Source organism: Coptis chinensis, chromosome 1, assembly GCF_015680905.1.
Source record: "Coptis chinensis isolate HL-2020 chromosome 1, ASM1568090v1, whole genome shotgun sequence".
Classification (NCBI taxonomy): domain Eukaryota; kingdom Viridiplantae; phylum Streptophyta; class Magnoliopsida; order Ranunculales; family Ranunculaceae; genus Coptis; species Coptis chinensis.
Window position 1 is genome coordinate 3,760,575 of NC_141456.1, and position 19,491 is coordinate 3,780,065.

Here is a 19,491-nt window from a genome sequence, read left to right on the forward strand (position 1 = left end):
GTGTTAGGCCAAATTTCTCTAAACCGTGACTTCATTTTCTCTAAAACCGTGACTTCATTTTCTCTAAAATTGGGTGTTAGGCCAAATTTCTTGACAAAACAATTAGTGGGTGTTTGGTTCTCATTTTTTCAAAAAAGTATTTTTTCTTAAAAAACACTTTTATGAAAAAAGTATTTATTCTAAAAACAGTTTTTCAATAAACATGTTTGGTTGTGACTTTTCTTAAAGCTATTTTATCAAATTAGATTTCACACTATGTTTCTCCGATATATTTTGGCATATCATGTAAGATAAATCACTAAAGTCTAAAACATCCTGGAGTTCATTTGCCTTTAAGAGGGTGCAGTATGTAATAAGAGGGATGTTTTAGAGCACATTCCATATATTTCAAATTTTCTCATTGACAAAAAGTTATCGACATTTAAAAAAAATTCCAACGAAATTTTGTGTCCATGGCTCAACCCTAACTTCCCATCTAACCAGTTTGCACATAAACCAAAGTCTCCAAGGCCCAAAAAACACGAAAATTCGGCCGACATGAAATAAAAACTTGAGACCTCTCCTCATTTTATTTTGTTTTCCCACCATTTCTTCAAAACTCCCGCCAAACTAAAAAAATAAAATAAAATCTCCTTTTTAGCTTCCTCTCTCTCTCTCTCTCTCTCTCTCTTAGGGTTTATGTTTTCTTCAGATGATTCTAAACTTGTTCTTCAATTCTATTGTTTTATCATCAACTGTTAATTCAAGAAGAGTGCAAGTATGAGTGCTGTTAATATTACAAACGTGACGGTGTTAGATAACCCAGCTGCGTTTCTCAATTCTTTTCAGTTTGAAATCTCTTACGAATGCTTGATTCCTCTTAAAGACGGTATCTTTTTTCTTCTATTATATATTTTTTGATTGTTTTGTTCATGTTTCATTGTTTCATTGATGTTTTATGTGCTGATTTTGTTTGGTGGTTGAAATTTGAGGGAAAATATTTAATTAGGGTTTTGGGTTTTACCAGAAATTGGTTATTCAAGATTTATAATTTTCCATAAGAGGGGTGTTTCATTATGACCTTTGAAATAATCGAAATAACATAAGTACCCTTGTGATTTGGCAAGCGTAGGCGTCTGTGCTTGTTGAGAACAGTTACTTAGGTGTAGTGTTAATTCACAATTATTTGTACTAGTTAATCAACACTGCAAATTAAGTGGGACGAGATGATGATGTTCACAGAAGATGAGCATACTATTATGAAGAATCATTTGAGAAACATGTTATTTTGTTCTCCATGAATTCCAATTTCGTGTTGCATTTTCTTTAGTAAAAGGTTTGCAAAATTAAGTAAACAATGCATAGCACATTGGCACCTACCTGTAATTGTCTTTAGTAAAAGATTCACAGCGGCGCCCTACTATTCTCTAATTGCATTTTCTGCATCTTTTTTCCTTTAGTCGGTCAAAGTATTAACTCCTGCTACTACAGTAATATTGTTTGTCAGGTTGTAATACATTTTCGCTTCATGGTATGACAGATTTGGAATGGAAACTAATATATGTTGGATCTGCTGAGGATGAGACTTATGACCAACTCTTAGAGAGCGTGCTTGTTGGGCCTGTTAATGTCGGCAACTATCGATTTGTCTTCCAGGTAATTTTTTGACTATCTTCTTTCTTTTTTTGTTTCACTGTAAGTTGGGTTTATGCTAATATTTTCGTGAACATGGAAGCTGATATGCAAATGTTCTTTTACTTTTGGCCAGGCGGACCCCCAGATCCCTCAAAGATACGCGAAGAAGATATCATTGGGGTGACCGTACTTCTATTGACTTGCTCTTATCTGGGACAGGAGTTCATCAGAGTGGGATACTATGTGAACAATGATTATGATGATGAACAGTTGAGAGAAGAACCTCCCCAGAAGGTGTTGATTGATAGGATCCAGAGAAACATATTGGCTGACAAGCCACGAGTGACAAAGTTCCCTATCAATTTCCATCCTGAAACCAATGAGAACGGAGGGGAGCAGGCCCCTTCACCTGATCGACCTGCAGAAAATATTGAGAGTGGAGAGCATCCTCCATCACCTGACCATGCTTCTGATGAGGCATAGCATTGATCTTCCAAAGTTTTGATCAGAGGAATTGAATGCCATCGAAACCAGTCATTCTGGATTAGGAGGCATTATGGGAATCTACTCTGCAGAAGTGGGCTTGCCGTTTATACACTCATGTAGTTTCTATGATTGGACAAAGCATAGTTTTTGGTGTTTCTACCCTGTAATAACATTTTATTATGGGGTTGTGCAAGGATGTAAGACTCAGATATTAGTTAAATACAGATCTTTTGTAGCATGTATAAGTGTCACTGTTCCAATGTGAAACTAGAGATCTAAGCACAGAACCTGTTCTAATCAGCAACATTGCAACATTGCATGGCAATGTCGAAGATGTTAAAACAGTTTAGTACTTTAGTTATGTGTCAGTGGCGTTTGTTAGCTTCAGCTTTCTGTTCATAATATTTAATTTCTTGCACTTGAGTTCTACTGAATTTAAAGCAGGGTAGCCTGTCAATTTGAATATTATGGCTGTGGGTATAACTTTGGGTGTTAATATTCTTTTACTGAAATATCTGAAATCTAAATACTACTACAACCCGTCTCCACTGCCAGTTCACCACTGTCATGCAGCAGCACACTTTTTTGAATGAAACCAATACCTCCACTATGGTTCTGCCGTACTTGGACAGAGGTAAATGATGCATGGAAAGTGGTGCTCTTCAACTGATTCTTTGCTAAATCTTCATTAGCATGACACAAGGAAGATAAAGAGAAAAATCAACAAAAGGATATCATCGCCAGTCAGTAGTGCAAGTGGAATTTGAGAAGAGCGGTTTACTTGATTATCCATTCTAGTGGTTATTTTTGAAATGCAACTTAAATTGTTCTTTTCTTTTCAGTGATAACATCTTGGAAAGATTTGGCAAACACAATATATTTATCCACACAAGTTGAAGCTGAAAAATGTATCACCCAGCTACAAGGTGATAGTAGACCACTTCTCAAATTCATTCAGAATATAGTTTGACGCCTACAATAAGTAGACAACAATAACTACGCATTATTTTCAAGCAGAACACCTATTTACAGTTAATTCAAAAAATTAGACGGTGACAACTGAAACTGAGTAAATAAACCTTAAACCTCTCACCCACGTATACGTGTTTTATGTAACACCTACATCTGGCTAGCTGTACAATCCAAACTTACAAACTCAAAAGTGAAACATCCAACTTCCAACTGTACATAAAGCAGAGGCTATTTCTCTACACTAACATCCATCTTTCGGGTCTGAGACTGAAACATATTGGCAACATCCAGAGCTGTGCTACAATCTTCCACCTCTCTATCTGGCTTAGTACGGATGAATCTTGGGAACCTAATTGAAATACCACGAGAACGATGTACCAAGCCAATGGCAGCATGGTGAACTGGAGAAACTGTGAATTCTGCAAAAGAAACAGATCTTGAATAACGGATTGAATAGATTGAAGAATACTAAAATATGGGAACTTTGAAAATGTCAATCACGTCTATACCTACCTGAACCTCTTATTTCCCAAATGAGATCTGGTGAAAACCATTTATCAGGTACCTCAGCTGTTTGGTAATAAGGTGGCTTCCTGGGTAAGATTTTTTCGCCAGTGAAATACTCTTTCATCTGCCATAAAAATTAATAACCAACCTCTTTCAGTTCTCGTTAAGTTTTAACAAGGAGGGATATGGAATCTACAACTCTGTAAGCAGAATAAAAGAACCCAACAAAAACTTCCAACAATCAGCTTATCTTGCTTTTCACCTATGATCATGACTTCCTTTTTTATTTTAAAAGAAAATTTCTATTGTTTGGGGCTTTTCTCTTAGAGCACAGCTCTACTCTTAAAATGAGGTGTTCAACATGCGTATGCCTCCACTTTGAAGTTTTCAATAACAAAACTGACTTGCTAATGGGATTATCTATGTCACCATTGATTGTGCATCATCTCAAAGCCTGGTAAGTTGGTTTGTGTCTCCATGCACAATCAGTGGTAGCTGTTGGTTTCTCTTAGATATGTGATGGCAGCTGCCACCTATACTCCTATCTCACTATATCTTTAATATTTAGAAAAATGTGGGGGTTGAGTAACAGTGTTTTGGTGTACGTCCCCGGAGTAATTTGGTAATTTTCAGATTTTTTTTTGTTTTTGAGGGGTAAAATAGTAATTTAATGTTTATAATTTTTAAAAAAACTCAGTAGAGCCCACGTGGATACCACGTGCACAGTGGCTAGTATATATATAAAATCTGGGGGACAATGAACAATAATTTTGGTGTACGTCCCAGGGGCATTTTGGTGATTCCTCAGTTTTGTTTGTTTTTTATAATTTTCGGTCCCTAAGCTTTATATAAACTACAGAGCAGTCTCTATTCTTTAGGGTAATTACAGGACAGTCCCTATACTTTATGATAACTACATAATAGTCCCTACATTTTGTCTAAATTAGATATTAGTCCCTATATTTTATCTAAATTACAAAAAAAAATCCTTATGCTTTTCTACCTAAATATAAATTACAAAAGTGCCCCTGTACTGAAAATTACATAATTGCCCCTATGCACTATTTTTTTTTTAGTGCCATGTATTCTGTATCCCATTCTTCTCTCTCCTAATCTAAACGAATAACTACTAATATTTCGAAATGTACTTTATCGTAATTAAATGAAGGTATACACTCCTGTGTTGGGAAAAAGGTTTGCACATGAGGGTAAAATAGCAATTTCCCTTCGATTGTAAATTTAAAAAAAAATAAAAAAAAAAAAAAATGGTGTGGCTCATCCATGTTGGGATTGTTCCACGTTCCCAGGCACGTGGCATGAGGCTAGTAGCATTAATACTTACACCTCAGCATAAAAGGAATCAGAGAATCCAGACATGACACGACAAACACTTTGATATTCTTCAGTATCAGGGTTGTAACATGCCATAAGGAATGGGCTGTACCTGAGACATAAAAATTAAAACACAAATCAAAGGCACAGGCTAGTGGATCTGTGGATGTTGTTTTTAGACGAGGAAAATAACTTGGAAAAATACCAAAGTTCTGAGATCGCTTACCATCCTGCTTTTCTCCCATTACCATGCCAAGCGCCGATGGGAACTAAATCAAGGGAATCATTCATCCCTTCCAAATAATCTCGCTTGACCTAAAAGGAAAACCATGAAATTCCTCATTTCCTTGTCTAAAATTAGGGTTGGTTAGGGATACAGCCCCACCTACCCCCAAAAAAATAAAAAAAATCCAACGGCTATGAGATGAAGTTTTTTTTCACATGAAGAAGCATTACCGAGGATTTTTATTTATTTATTTTGGGTGGTGGTGCGGGAAAGGGGGGGGGGGGAGTTCCTCACTAACTCCTAAAATGATTATGATAAGTAACTAGGTATTTATACTGGATGTAATATTAATACCTTTAGCCACGCGTCAGAACGCTTTGAGGCAGCATATACAGCATCAACATCTAAAGATTTAACCATTATTCCTTCACATGAGGAGCTACATGCATCATCAAAAAATGAAGTTATCCTCGCCAACACTTCTTGTGAGCTCAAACAAGCATCTTCTGCTTCCACCTTGAATGCACAAAATAAAAAAATTAAAACCAGACCTTTCGTCGAATGATTACAGAAACCAAAACAAAATGGAAAGAGAAAGAAAACTTACTGTTATTTCCTTCGCATATTCAAAATAACCCACCTTTTCCTCATAGAATAAATTCTTCAAATCTGCAACACTTATTGATAATTAAGATCTAACTGCAAGGTAATCTTCGAGAGTCAAATGCATTACTTTTCACGGAACCATTAAACCATTAAACTATCTGGTCGAGAAGAAGAAAACATACATTTTCGCCTTTGGCGTAGAGGAAGGTCCAATAACCTATAAATCAGACAATTTATTTTATGTTAAGTATGAAATGGTTTATAAATAAATTAAGCTACACCATTGCAAATTAACAAATTAGACACAATGGAATGATCATAAATAAGAGCTTCACAGTTCTGCAGACATCTTTTTAACTGCAAAACAACCAAAGATCTCAACAGATAAAAACACAATCTTTATTGTGTGGGTTTTGCATTTTTGGTATTTGGCGAAAATGCAATTGTTTGGCCATCAAAAAAATAAACCAAGAAAGGGTAGATAGTTACTTCTCTCCATTAGCAAACATGATATCAAATATGAAGGAACAGATGTCAACCTGCATGACATAGGTAAATCATAATGTTATTCCAGGTAGCTTAACAGTCTGAGAAAAATTAACAAGGACTTACATAAACAAATTCATTATTGGGATAATGCAAAAAGAGCAATCCTAAACAACTGCAATTTGAGGACTTCTACAATTTCAGAAGAAACAATAACAAAAAATTTAAAAGTATGAAGTAAAGATGGATGTTGCACTACCTTTATGCTATCCACTGTGATCAAAGAACTTTTGCTCCCTCTCTCTCGTGAAGATAATTCCTGGAAAGACATAAGTCTGCAACCATTCTTCCTATCAACAGCAACTACCTAGGTTCAGAAGATACTCTCCATGTGAACAACATACATAGGTTTAAAATGTCAAGAGTAAAATAAAACCAATTTAGCACATGTTGGAAATAGTACATAAGAAAACAATTGAAATATCAAGTAAAAATATATATTTCTGACAAATCAATGGCTTACCTCTGCGTCCACTATGAAACTTATCGCACCAGGCTTACATGATTCCCTGATTATATTTACCAGATCTGGAAATCTAGATGTTGTTTCATCTCCATTTCGTGAAAAGACTTTCACAGACCCATCATCTAATTTATGAATTTGGGCACGCTGGCCATCATATCTGAAACATAGATTTACTAAATGTTTTAGTCACACATGAAATAGGTTTTCTTATACAGATTTGAGCATAGGATGGTGTTGATGTATGGCTCGTATATCATAGTTCTGTTCAGAATAGGAGTTCTGTTTGGAATAGGAAAGCTCACGGATTCCTATTTTGGTTTTAGAAACAGAGTTAGTTTTGTATTAGAAGTGTCTTACTTTCTGTGTCTATAAATATGAACCCAAGCCATAGGCATATTGTGAGACAGAGAGTAGTTTAGAGAGATTGTAATAGCTTCTTCTTCACCATATATTGCTAATCAAGATCTATCACCAGTGGACTAGGCATATTACTTAACCACTTAAAATCTTTGTGTTCTGTGTGATTGTTTTCTTATTGCTTTAGTTTTCTTTAATTTGTTATCTTGCATGGTGCAAAATGATCTTTGGGAATTCGGTTTCAAGCCAAGATTAAACAACAGTGGTATCGGGGCAAAAGTTAATATTCGCAATGGCTGCAAAAGTGTTTGGAATTAAAGTTGAAATTGAAATATTCAATGGTTGGAACAATTTCTCTTTATGGAAATATTCAATGGTTGGAACAATTTCTCTTTATGGCAACAAAAGGTTATGGATCTACTCACAGCAAGGGACAAGGAAGGCTTTGTACGGGGTATCCAAAAGGCCAGCAGGCATGACAGATGAAGTTTGGCAGGATCTGGATGAGAAAGCTTTAAGCACAATTCGTTTGCACATTGCCGACGATGTTATGTACAACGTGATGGATTCAAAAACTGCTGTAGAAATTTGGGAAAGACTTGAAAAGCTTTATATGACGAAATCTCTCACCAACAAAGTTGTTCATGAAAAAGAAGCTCTATAGCCTCAAGCAAGCAGAAGGAACAAACATGCTAGACCATCTCAATACATTCAACAGGTTAGTAAACGAATTATTGAGATTGGAGGTAAAGTTGGAAGAAGAAGACAAGGCTATTGCGTTCCTCAATTCTCTGCCAGACTCCTATGAACATCTTGTTACATCTCTTATGTGCAACATGGAAACTCTAGAACTTGATGATGTGACTGCAGTACTATTAGCTCAAGAAACAAGAAAAAAGCCAACAGGCTTCGAGGAGGCTAAAGGGGAAGGTCTTACAGCTAGTAACGGTTATAAAAGTAATCGTGGAAGGCCAAAAGAGAAAAGAAATTCGAGCCGAAGCAACTCTAGGTCGAATTTCAGGGGCAGAGAAGAATGTTGCTACTATTGTGGCAAGCCAGGGCACTACAAGAGGGATTGCAGAAAACGGGCTAAAGATTTAGAAGAAAAACATAAAAGAAAAGGACAACTAGAGGGTTCAGCAGGAGTTGCAGCATAAACTTCTGATACTAGTGATGCGGATCTTCTCTCCGTATCTACAAGTAATAATAATTATCTTTCAGATTATTGAATTATGGACTCTGGTTGTTCGTATCATATGTGTCCAAATAAACAATGGTTTGATTCATATGCACCTTACAATGGAGGTACTGTTCTAATGGGTAATGATACGGCTTGCAAGTCTATCGGGATTGGAACTATCAAGGTCATGATGTTTGACAGGGTTGTGAGGACTTTGGGGGATGTGAGACACGTCCCAGACTTGAAGAAGAACCTAATTTCGTTGGGGGCACTAGATAGCAATGGGTGCATGTTTGCTGCTACAGGAGGTGTTTTGAAGGTTACAAAGGGAAAAATGACTTTGATGAAGGGATAGAAGGTTGGAAATCTCTACAAACTGATGGGTACTACAGTTGTAGGTGGAGCTGCCACCTCCACACCTTCATAACAACTTACAGATAACTCTCAACTATGGCATATGAGGCTCGGGCATATGAGTGAAAGGGGCATGATGGAGCTTCACAAGAGAAAATTATTAAAGGGTATTAAATCGTGCAAGCTGGATTTTTGCAAGTATTGTGTAATGGGTAAACAATGCAGAGTACGGTTCAAGGCCGCGACACACAGTACTAAAGGAATGCTTGATTATGTTCACTCCGACGTCTGGGGACAGCAAAGGTGAGGTCAAAGGGCGGAGCTATCTACTTTGTTAGCTTCATAGATGACTTTTCTAAAAAAATTTGAGTCTATTTCATGAGGTCTAAGGATGAAACTTTTGAAAAATTTAAGGAATGGAAAGCCGAAATAGAAAACCAAACAGGCAAAAAAATTAAGTATTTGAGGATGGACAATGGAGGTGAATACAAGGACCATGCATTCTTACAATTTTGTAAGGTCGCGGGTATTACTCGCCATTTTACAGTTCCGAGGGCACCACAACAAAATGGTGTTGCAAAACGGATGAATAGAATACTTTTGAAAAGGGCTAGAAGCTTGAGACTACATGCAGAGTTACCATTGGAGTTCTGGGCTGAGGTAGTCGACATGGCTGCGTATGTGGTGAGCAGGTCTCCTTCAATGGTTTTGGAGGGGAAAGTTGCGGAAGAGGTGTAGGTGTAGACAGGGAAGGAAGTCGACTATTCAAATCTGAAAATTTTCGGGTGTCCAGGTTATGTGCATGTTCCCACAGAACAAAGGTCCAAACTAGATTCAAAATCACTGAAGTGCATTTTTCTCGGGTATGAAAAAGACATCAAAGGCTTCAAGTTATGGGATCCAGTTGGAAAGAAAAGGATTATCAGCAAGGATGTTATCTTTGATAAACAATCTATGCTGAAGGAAGACCATGAGTCAGATAACATCTCCAAACAGTGGCAGCAGCGAAGATTTAGATTATCAAATTGAAGAGAAAGACCATGTACAATATGATACATCTAACACTCAGGAGCAGCAACGACAACCATTACATACCGACAATGTTGCACTTTCAAAACCGTTCAGAAACAAAAAGAAAGTTCAAAGATATGGTTTTGAGGACAACCACACCCAAGAGCAGCAGCAACAACCATTACATAAGGACAACGTTGCACTTTTCAAACCGTTTAGAATGAAAAAGAAAGTTCAAAGATATGGTTTTGAGGACAATTTGTCTTTTGCCCTCACTATCATGTCCGAAGATCCTACTTCTTTTCAAGGTGTTATTACCGAAAATAATGGGCACAAATGGATGGAGGCAATGGAGGAAGAGATGGAGTCTTTAAACAAAAAAGGTACTTGGGATCTGGTTCCACGACCAAATAAAGGAAAGAAAGCAATCGGATGTAAATGGGTTTACAGGAAAAAGGATGCACAAGACAAGGAAGGAGAAAGATTCAAGGCAAGGTTGGTAGCAAAAGGGTACTCACAAAAGAAAGGTATTGATTACAATGAGATTTTCTCACCAGTTGTTAGACATGCATCCATTCGGGTCGTGCTAGCTATGGTGGTTGAGCTTGATCTTGAACTACAACAAATGGATGTAAAAACAGCCTTCCTTCATGGCGATTTAGATGAAACAATTTACATGGAGCAGCCGGAGGGGTTTAAGGAGCTTGGGAAAGAAGATTGTGTGCAAATTGAAAGTCTTTGTACGGGTTAAAGCAGTCTCCACGACAATGGTACAAGCGATTTGACTGCTTCATAATTGGAATAGGTTACACAAGGTGTGAGTATGATTGTTGTGTATATGTTAGGTTTCTTGATGATGGCTCTTTTGTGCTCTTGATGTTATACGTTGATGATATGTTGATCGCTGCTAAGAAGACATCAGATGTCGATGGTTTGAAACTCCTCATAAGCAAGGAGTTTGACATGAAGGATCTTGGTGCTGCAAAGAAGATCCTAGGTATGGAAATTCACAGGACAGACGGGCAGGAAAATTCATGCTATCGCAGAAAAATACATGGAGAAAGTGCTAGAGAGGTTTAACATGAGTGAGGCAAAACCGGTGTCAACGCCTCAAGCAAATCACTTCAAGTTGTTTGCAAGGCAAAGCCCCACTACCTAGCTCAAGGTGGAGGAGATGTCACATGTTCCATATGCTAGTGCAGTTGGTTGTTTGATGTATGCCATGGTATGCACTAGGCCAGATTTAGCTCATGTAGTAAGTGTTGTTAGTAAATACATGGCAAACCCAGGAAAAGAGCATTGGAATGCAATTAAATGGGTATTGTGGTATCTTAAAGGGACAACTGATATTGACATCCAGTTTCAAAAGACTGAGCATGCTGGTGGAGTTATTGGTTATGTGGATTCAGATCATGCGGGAGATCTTGACAACAGGAGGTCTACCACAGGCTATGTTTACACACTAGCAGGAGGACCAATTTGTTGGAGATCGATGTTACTCATTAGTAGCATTGTCCACTACTGAAGCAGAGTACATGGCTACGTCAAAAGCTTCAAAGGAGGCGTTATGGCTGAAGGGATTAGTGACAGAACTTGGGTTGTCACAGGGTGCTATTCAATTACATTGTGATAGTCATAGTGCAATTTACTTGGGAAGAATCAGATGTATCATGTGAGGACAAAACACATTGATGTGCGATATCACAAGATACGGGAGTTGATTGCTTCGGGTGAAATTCTTTTTCAGAAAATTCACACAAAAGATAATGCAGCTGATATGTTGACAAAGGCAGTTTCCGTGGAGAAGTTCATGCTTTGCTTGAACTTGTTACATGTTTTGCACATGTAGGCACCTTAGGGTGCAGGGTGGTGATAGATACACTTGATTTTCAAGGAAATGTGAACGTCTACTGTGATTGGAGTCAGAACAAGATGTCCAAAGTGGTGAGTTACTCGCCAAGGTGGAGATTGTTGATGTATGGCTCGTAAGTCATAGTTCTGTTTGGAATAGGAAAGCTCACGGATTCCTATTTTGGTTTTAGAAACAGAGTCAGTTTGTATTAGAAGTGTCTTACGTTTCTGTGTCTATAAATATGAACCCAAGCCATAGGCATATTGTGAGACAGTAGTTTAGAGAGATTGTAATAGCTTCTTCTTCACCATATATTGCTAATCAAGATCTATCACCAGTGGACTAGGCATATTGCTTAACCACTTAAAATCTTTGTGTTCTGTGTGATTGTTTTCTTATTGCTTTAGTTTTCTTTAATTTGTTATCTTGTACGGTGCGATACGATCTTTGGGAATTCGGTTTCAAGCCAAAATTAAACAACAGATGGAACATTGGCACCTTTATACTGGAAAATTATGTAAAGTGTCGTGGTTCGAAAGAAAATAAAACAACAATTGAAGATGGGGCTTACTTGTATTCACATGTAAATGCTCTACCTTGCAATAGCTTCAACGCCTGAGAAACTCCATTGGTAATTCTAGCACGTAAACCAAAAAATTAAAGAAATAAATGTTATCTTCATGTTAGAACAGCATTAAATTAGAATAATGATACAGCAATAAAGTGACTCCTGTGCAATGAGGTAAATATATTATGATAGTAACCTTGCAAGCATGGGCCTGATGGGTACGCCGGGAACCATTGACAAAGCTGACGAAGAAAATTCAGCGCCTTTGCTCAGGAGTGAAGGAACCAGCAAATCCTGTTGTATAGAAGCAATACCACACAACTTATACTTTGAGCTATTTCACAAGAAACAACCTGTAAATGATTTCAAACCAATAAGAGAACATACCAAATCAGGAAGCACATTATACGCTTCAACGACCGCAGCAGAAATGAACTAACAAGCAAAAGAAAGATCAGATCAATAAACAAGTTTCCAATATATACATGTAACCACTGGACTAGGAACCTAATTTCTCTAATAAAGGAAACGATAGATACATGATGCTTATGTAAAATTGATGATAACTCAAAGTCATTAACAGATATGGAAATGCTAGAAATGCGATATTCGAGTGAAGTGAAATCAAAAAATGACTACTTTCCTGACCAGTGTAGTGGCGATAACAGCAGTATTAAATAGGTTCACAAAATCATATGTTAAGGCATTGTCTATTTAAAAACCACACAGAAGAAGAACCTGAAGCTTTTCTTTTAGGACTTCAGCAGGTCCATTATGGAGAAGGTTCGGTGACGAGTGGATAGCAACAGCTTGAGCTAGTGCAGGCAAAACAGTTCTCATCATGGCTCCGATGCGCAAATTACGAACCTGTTAATAAATGGATTTAGAGCGGAAAACAAGTAATAAGAATGGTGATGGTGACAGTGATCTGAACTACACTATGAACTCATATCATGCCATAATAATTAGGAAATACTAAAACTTTGGTGGCTTGAATCTTAAATTCTTAATTATGCAAAACAAACATATAAGACAAATCTGTACCAATGCAACGAACTGACTATTGTAAAATTAGGCCTTACCAATGTTCTGACAAGAAACTTCATTTCCTTCTCTCTACAGGAACGCATGAGTTTTGAGATTAGGTTTTTCTTTCGAGTTGTACTTCCTTGGCCTGTTTCCAAACTAATAAAGCCCCATAATAAGTACACCCAGACAAATATGCTAACTTAACATAAACAAAATACAATGTTTTAGGGTTGAAATATCCCAATCGAAGAGTTACCAGCCAACTTTTATAACTAATATACAGCAAATGCTCAAAACCTCTGCTTATATAACCAACTACTAGAAATATCTGCTCTTATCATCTTCTTTTAAGGACTGAGCATATACACTGATGGCTTATATCCAATACGTGCAAGACGAGCAAATGGAATGACAGTTTATTCTGTTGTTAGAAAACTGGGTATATTAGGTATATGGTTGTTGTATTTTCATGTTGCAAGAGAACCAAGCATGTATGACGGTGGTTTGTATATTACTATTACTAGTGTTAGTAATACAGCATTACAGCATGCATAGTGGTTAGACATGTGAAGATCATGCTCGTAATTTGATTTACTACCCGGTGGTTGGACGATCAAGCTTACTACTCTACATTGAAGTTTAGAGCGTTAATGAATCGCTGAATATTATTTACGCATAGTTCAAGTGTATTTAGATTACATATTTACATTATTATATTCAACCTACTCCCCCAGCTTGAGAAACATCCCTATCTTAATTAAAATGTCCACAGTAACGTCACAGTCTAGATCATCTGATCATCATTCTTTGATGTACTTGCGTTGTATTAAGTGTTTCCTTTTCAAGTAATCGTAGTTTAACGAAGACTAGGCTAAACATATCAAATCATTTTAGTAATCCAGTAAGATTGATAAGTACATTTTTTTGGTTTATAACTACTAGAAAAACCAAATTTCACGTTTTAATTATTAATAAGGACAGACTTGACTTTTTTATCTTTCACTCTTTCCAATTTTATCCTTCTATCACGTTTGTGCATACCGAAGGTGGACACTTGTGCATACCATTTTCTTGTGATGCTTAGTATGCACAGACGTCCATGCATACCTAAGGTGGTATGCACTTACACTTGTGCATGCCATTTTCTTGTGATGCTTAAGAGTACTATTGTATTTTTCAGACAAGAGTCAATTATTGTCCTTGGGAGTGTTTTTGAAATGAGGGTGGTTTTTTGGGTTCATTATTTCGGAATTTTGTCCTTATCAGTTTTGTCCCACCATTTAATATATATTCACAGGTTAATAAGGCAACACTAATATAAAAAGAAAGGAACGGGAGAAGAAACAAGAAAGGCAGATATTACATATTCATAGGCAGAACTCATATATTAACTGTTCTTTGATTTCTTTCTAACACAAGTATAAAAGGGAAGGTACACTAAATAAAATGGATGGGATCAAAGTGAGCATTGAGGATTTAATAGTATAGTCATGAACTAATAACCAGGCTCACCAATTATATACCTTATCTTTCGCAACACAGAAAATGACTTCTTGGATTGTTAGAGCGCAAGGAGGAGCAAGTAGTGTTTGAGTCTGTCGGCATACCTGTGCAACATCACCTTTAAACACAAAGAGTACCGATCAACTACCATGAGAGATGATATATATATGATTTGATTGATTTCAGCACGAAATACCCATAAATATAAAGAAAACCATGTGAGTGTGAATGTGAATGTAAATGTTAAAAGCAACATACAAATTAACAAAGTGAGATACCAATTACAAAGTGAATTCGCTAATACTACCAAGATCACCAAAACTATTGTACATTTCTTTAATTTTGTTCTTGTTTGTCCCACATGCCTCTTCAAGTGCAGAGCTTACCAGACTACCACCTATGTTCAATTCCTGCGCAGAGGTTAAAGAATGATCACAAACCAAGTTTTTTTTTTTCGGTCAGGAAAATGCCAAACATGTTACTGAAAAATAGTGCATATAGATAAATCCATCCTGATGCTCCCATTATAAAGGTAAAGTTATATTACTAAATAAGAAGGAAATGAGGGAAGGGAACAACAAGAAGAATAAACCCACTTATCAATTACAACAGAAGATAAATGATCATTTCCTGATTTACCAAATGTCACAAGAACAGGGTAGAAGAAAAAAAGAAATAGAGGATTAAACTAAAAAACTGAAAACTCCTCGATATAAATGTTCAGAGTATGCATTATTTAAGAAACATGAGTTAATATGAATATAAACTAACCATTTTAACATGATATGGTGCAATCTTATTTGTACATAGATACACGGCCGGTAGAACATCTTTGGGTGACAAGGCAAGCAAGCTGCGTAACAAAAAGCAATTGTGAGAAGAAAATAAAGATCTAGATAAGCTGATAATACTACACTAGAATCACTTGAGAAAACAGACCCCATAGCAAGCAAAAGGAACAAAAGAAATAAGATACCACCACCCTTCATGACGAACCTTCTGAACATGTTACGGAGCATACTAGTGGCTTTTTTCTTCCCCTTTTCTGCTTCTAAGAGGTCAAATGTGCGTGCAATATGTAAATATGGAGCAGGCTGTCCAGATTGCCAGCAAGCTGAAAGCACAACTAATTACCATACAGAACTCTAAAGAAAGTAAACAACATATAAGATTTCAATAATTGATTGAATGCATAGGTATCAGGAACCAAGTCAACCAACCATGCTCAATAGGAGAATACTTTTCTAGTGGTAGCAATACAAGAGCCGCACTAGCATTGTCTGTTGTAGAACCATGTACAGACAAACTTGACACATTTCTTGTTTCATCACATGATTTTTTTTCATTTCCAAAAGAACAATCATCAGCACAGCTCTGGGTTTGAACAGTTCTGCCGCGATTTGGCAACTCCCTTTGTCATCAGGATCTCCTCCAGCATTACTGTAATATATATCAAGTGCCACACTAAGATGTCCTTTTGCCTTCTCTAATATGGAAGCAGCATCACTTCTTGAAATACTGCCATTTATCACCTGGAGAAACTGATCTAAATGCTCCTTATATGGTTCAGTAGCAACGCTGGTGTAATTCCCACGCTCTTCCTCTACAACACTACCATCACTACTAACTTGAGAAGTACTACGTGCAAGCTTACTAAAGAATTTTGTAATTGCAGGCTGTTTAGATCCACTAGGTTCTGGAGCTAAACTCGACCGTGCTTTCTTCCTTGATGTTTTATCAGACGGAGAGCCCCTTTTCTTAGGGGAAACAGTGCCCTTAACTGAATGCTTCATATCTGGTAGCTTCTTAACTTGGCTTAGAGTGTTCATAACACTTTGACAAGCAGTGGCCCTAGTAGGTGATTCCGGAAGTAAAGCAGAGTTACTCTGCAAATTTGTTGGAATGAGAGCATTGGGAGTGATACAAGCAGCTACCTGCTTATGAAACTCCGTTTCACGTTCATAGAACTCAGAAACTGCCTCAACTATATCTCCACCTGAACTAGTAAGCAGATTTAGCATCTGATCCCGGCTGACCCAAGCAGGCAAACAATCACAAAGTTCTTCTATCACACTATCAGTATGTTTATCATTTAGCACCTTCGAATTTCGTGTACAAGGCACCAACATAGAAACTTTAGACTCTGGAACTATCACATTGTCAGTGCTATTAGATACGTCCAGAATTGTCTCCAATGTATCGGCACCTTTCTGGTTGTCCTCCTTAAAGTCAGTGCTAACGTCATCTTCACCCATTTCATCCGTCTTCCTTGACCTACGACGAAACCCCATTAAAAACTCTTGCTTATTAGCCATCTCATCAACCAATCCAGCAAAATGCTTTTGCATTGCAATAGCATGTTTACCATCAAGTTTCTCAATATCCATGCCAACCGTCGGAATAACACGCTTTGGTTTCAAAAAGCGCACATACTCTCTAAGCTCTTCATAGCTTGAGTGTTCACTATAAGGAACGAGATGGATCTCGAGTGAATCCTTAGTCCTCACTGCAAATCCATCTTTTTTCGCTTCATACATCCACCCAGTCGGAACAAAGCCCACAACCTTTGAATATCCACTGTCACTCATTATCTCTTTCATTTTACTAAAATTTGGTCTAAAATAAGGCCACGTCTCACCCAACACATTCCAACCAACCACATGTACATCACTTACCGAAACATCCTCAGTAAACACCCCACGGTCCCCAAACCCTAAAACACGCAAAATATCCATTTTCCTACTATCTACATATATTTTACACCGACATTTCTCCGCTATCTCAAGCAAAATCTTCTCTTTCCCAATAATATAAGTCACAATTAAAAACAACACGTTCTTTTCCAACCCCTCATTCTCAACTTTAATCCTTTTTATCGTCTCCACCACATAATTAACCGACTCAACTTGAGCTGGAAAAACAAATTTCGGATTACAATAAGTCGTGTCCAAAAAAACCAAGTCAGCACCCACAAATTCTTTAACTATAGGCTTTAACTTCATTGAATTACAAAACCTAAAATCACCCGTATGAACAAACCTCTTATCATTAACTCTAAACAAAAACTGGACTGCCCCAGGGCAATGATTGGCATCAATTAAAGTAACTTCACATCCATCAATTAAAACAGTTTGATTAAGTGGCAATTCAATAACAAATGAAGGTGATATTTTTAACACTTGTGTTAATAACTGAGCAGTAACTTTAGAACAGTAAATTATACCTTTTGACCAATTTGAGGTCAACCCAGTGTAATGATCAGAGTGGAAATGAGATAGAAAGTATGATAGGGAGTAATTATCGGCGTAACGGAACCCATCGATAATGAAACGGGTTTTGGGGATGAGTTTTTGTTGTGGGAAATCTGTTGGGATTGGAGGGAGAGGAGATTGTGAGTTTTGAGATTGATGATAGAGTGATGTGGAATTTAGGGTTAGGGTTTTTGAGATAGGAGATGAAGGAAGAGACATTTTTGAGCGGTTTATTCAGTTTGGCGCTCTTCTTCGGTGTATATATATATATTGAGTCCTACACGGTTTGACACATTAGGGTCCAGCTGTCGTTATGGAGATTAAAAATATCTGAGAGAGAAAAATAGATACACCACACCCTGAGGAGGTGTGTTTATGTGACTATAGACTCGCCCATCTAATATATAAATTTAATTAGTATATTGTAGCAGTGAGTGCCTGAGCGGATAATTGGAAAGATGTGGAGAGTGGGGAGGGGCGGAGAGATTGAAAATGCGTGGAGAGTGGAGAGGGATAAATTACTGGACAAAGAGAAAAGATAAACATATATAGAAACCAACCAAATGACATTTTGGCCGCATACTCTACTTGCCTAGAAAACTTGTGAGTATGTCATGTTATTATAGACTTAAACAATGCCAGCCAACACAACCTAATTTCGACAATATAATGATAAAAAAAAAAAGAGTGACCATCACAAGTTATACTAAGGGGTCGCTTTGTTTTTCAGTTTATGAATCTTTGAATGCTAAATGCTGAATGGCTCATCCTCCTAATGCTAAATGATTCTTTGAATTCTAAAAACATGTTTGTTTTTGTTAGAATAACCCTCGGCTCAAGGTCAATATAAATCATTCGCATAATTTTACTCATGCTATCTATTTTAAACACTAACTTGATTTCTTGTTAAACAAAATATATATTATATTTGAGGAGAAGAGATGGATTATCGAAAAAAAAATAAATGATAAATAAATTTATTTAAAATATGATTTCACAAATATATTTTAACGGTTTATTTTCATATTTTGTTTATTTTCATATATATATATATGTAATTCTATTTTTAACAAAGTGGATATCATTCACCCAAAAAAAAATGAAAAAACCCGCTTCAAATTTTGAATAACCTTTTTGAAACCATAAAAAAAAGAACAAAAAGTAGATGGGTTCTTAAGAAAGGGCAAGAAAGAACTTTTTTTTGTTTAAAGAAATTTTGGTGCTGATGTTTGAATGCTAAAAGTACCACTTAATGCTTAAACTACTTAAAAAAAAAACAAGTTTTGAGCCTTTAATGCTTTGAATTAAAAAAACAAACAACCCCTAAAACCATTTACAACAAAACTACCAAATAAAATAAAACGTAAGAGAAAAGATACTTTGGTTTTGGAAACAAATTTTGATTTAATATGGAAAAAAGTGTGTTTGGCCGCTTGTTTGAACGACTTAACAAATTGATCTCAGATCAATTTCGTTAGATGTAGAAAGGCCAGCTCGCCATATTTTTGTTATGGGGTCGAATTATTATATATTTGTACTAGAATTGTTTAAATTGACAAAGATGTAGAAAGTGCAGCTAGCTTGTTTTTGTTATGGGGTCCAACTATTATATATTTGTGCTGGAATTGTTT

At 36.7% G+C, this 19,491-nt stretch overlaps 2 protein-coding genes across 2 annotated transcripts; one reads left to right on the forward strand and one right to left on the reverse strand.

The window, feature by feature from the left end:
- Nucleotides 1-487: 487 nt before the first annotated feature.
- On the forward strand, nucleotides 488-2,338 carry LOC147521416 (histone chaperone ASF1B-like). Its single transcript, XM_086565811.1, has 3 exons — nucleotides 488-868; nucleotides 1,520-1,634; nucleotides 1,746-2,338. The coding sequence occupies exons 1-3, from the start codon at nucleotides 760-762 to the stop codon at nucleotides 2,095-2,097; spliced, it is 576 nt and encodes a 191-aa protein (XP_086421937.1). The 5' UTR covers nucleotides 488-759; the 3' UTR covers nucleotides 2,098-2,338.
- A 655-nt stretch (nucleotides 2,339-2,993) lies between these two features.
- Nucleotides 2,994-18,420, reverse strand: LOC147521417 (DNA ligase 6-like). The gene is given in 22 exon segments (XM_086565727.1): nucleotides 2,994-3,491; nucleotides 3,586-3,703; nucleotides 4,924-5,023; nucleotides 5,138-5,226; nucleotides 5,492-5,653; nucleotides 5,745-5,806; nucleotides 5,926-5,960; nucleotides 6,233-6,282; nucleotides 6,489-6,596; nucleotides 6,753-6,912; nucleotides 12,081-12,146; nucleotides 12,274-12,371; nucleotides 12,465-12,512; nucleotides 12,816-12,944; nucleotides 13,160-13,262; nucleotides 14,630-14,652; nucleotides 14,654-14,727; nucleotides 14,917-15,019; nucleotides 15,381-15,462; nucleotides 15,606-15,723; nucleotides 15,830-16,018; nucleotides 16,021-18,420. Coding segments are annotated over 22 exon segments (4,167 nt in total). The 5' UTR covers nucleotides 18,080-18,420; the 3' UTR covers nucleotides 2,994-3,300.
- Between the last annotated feature and the right edge of the window lie 1,071 nt (nucleotides 18,421-19,491).

Coding starts and splice junctions, on each gene's coding strand:
- LOC147521416 (XM_086565811.1), top strand. CDS start 760: ATGAGTGCTGTTAATATTACAAACGTGACGGTGTTAGATAACCCAGCT. Junction 869..1,519: donor CTTGATTCCTCTTAAAGACG/GTATCTTTTTTC, acceptor ATGGTATGACAG/ATTTGGAATGGAAACTAATA. Junction 1,635..1,745: donor AACTATCGATTTGTCTTCCA/GGTAATTTTTTG, acceptor TTACTTTTGGCC/AGGCGGACCCCCAGATCCCT.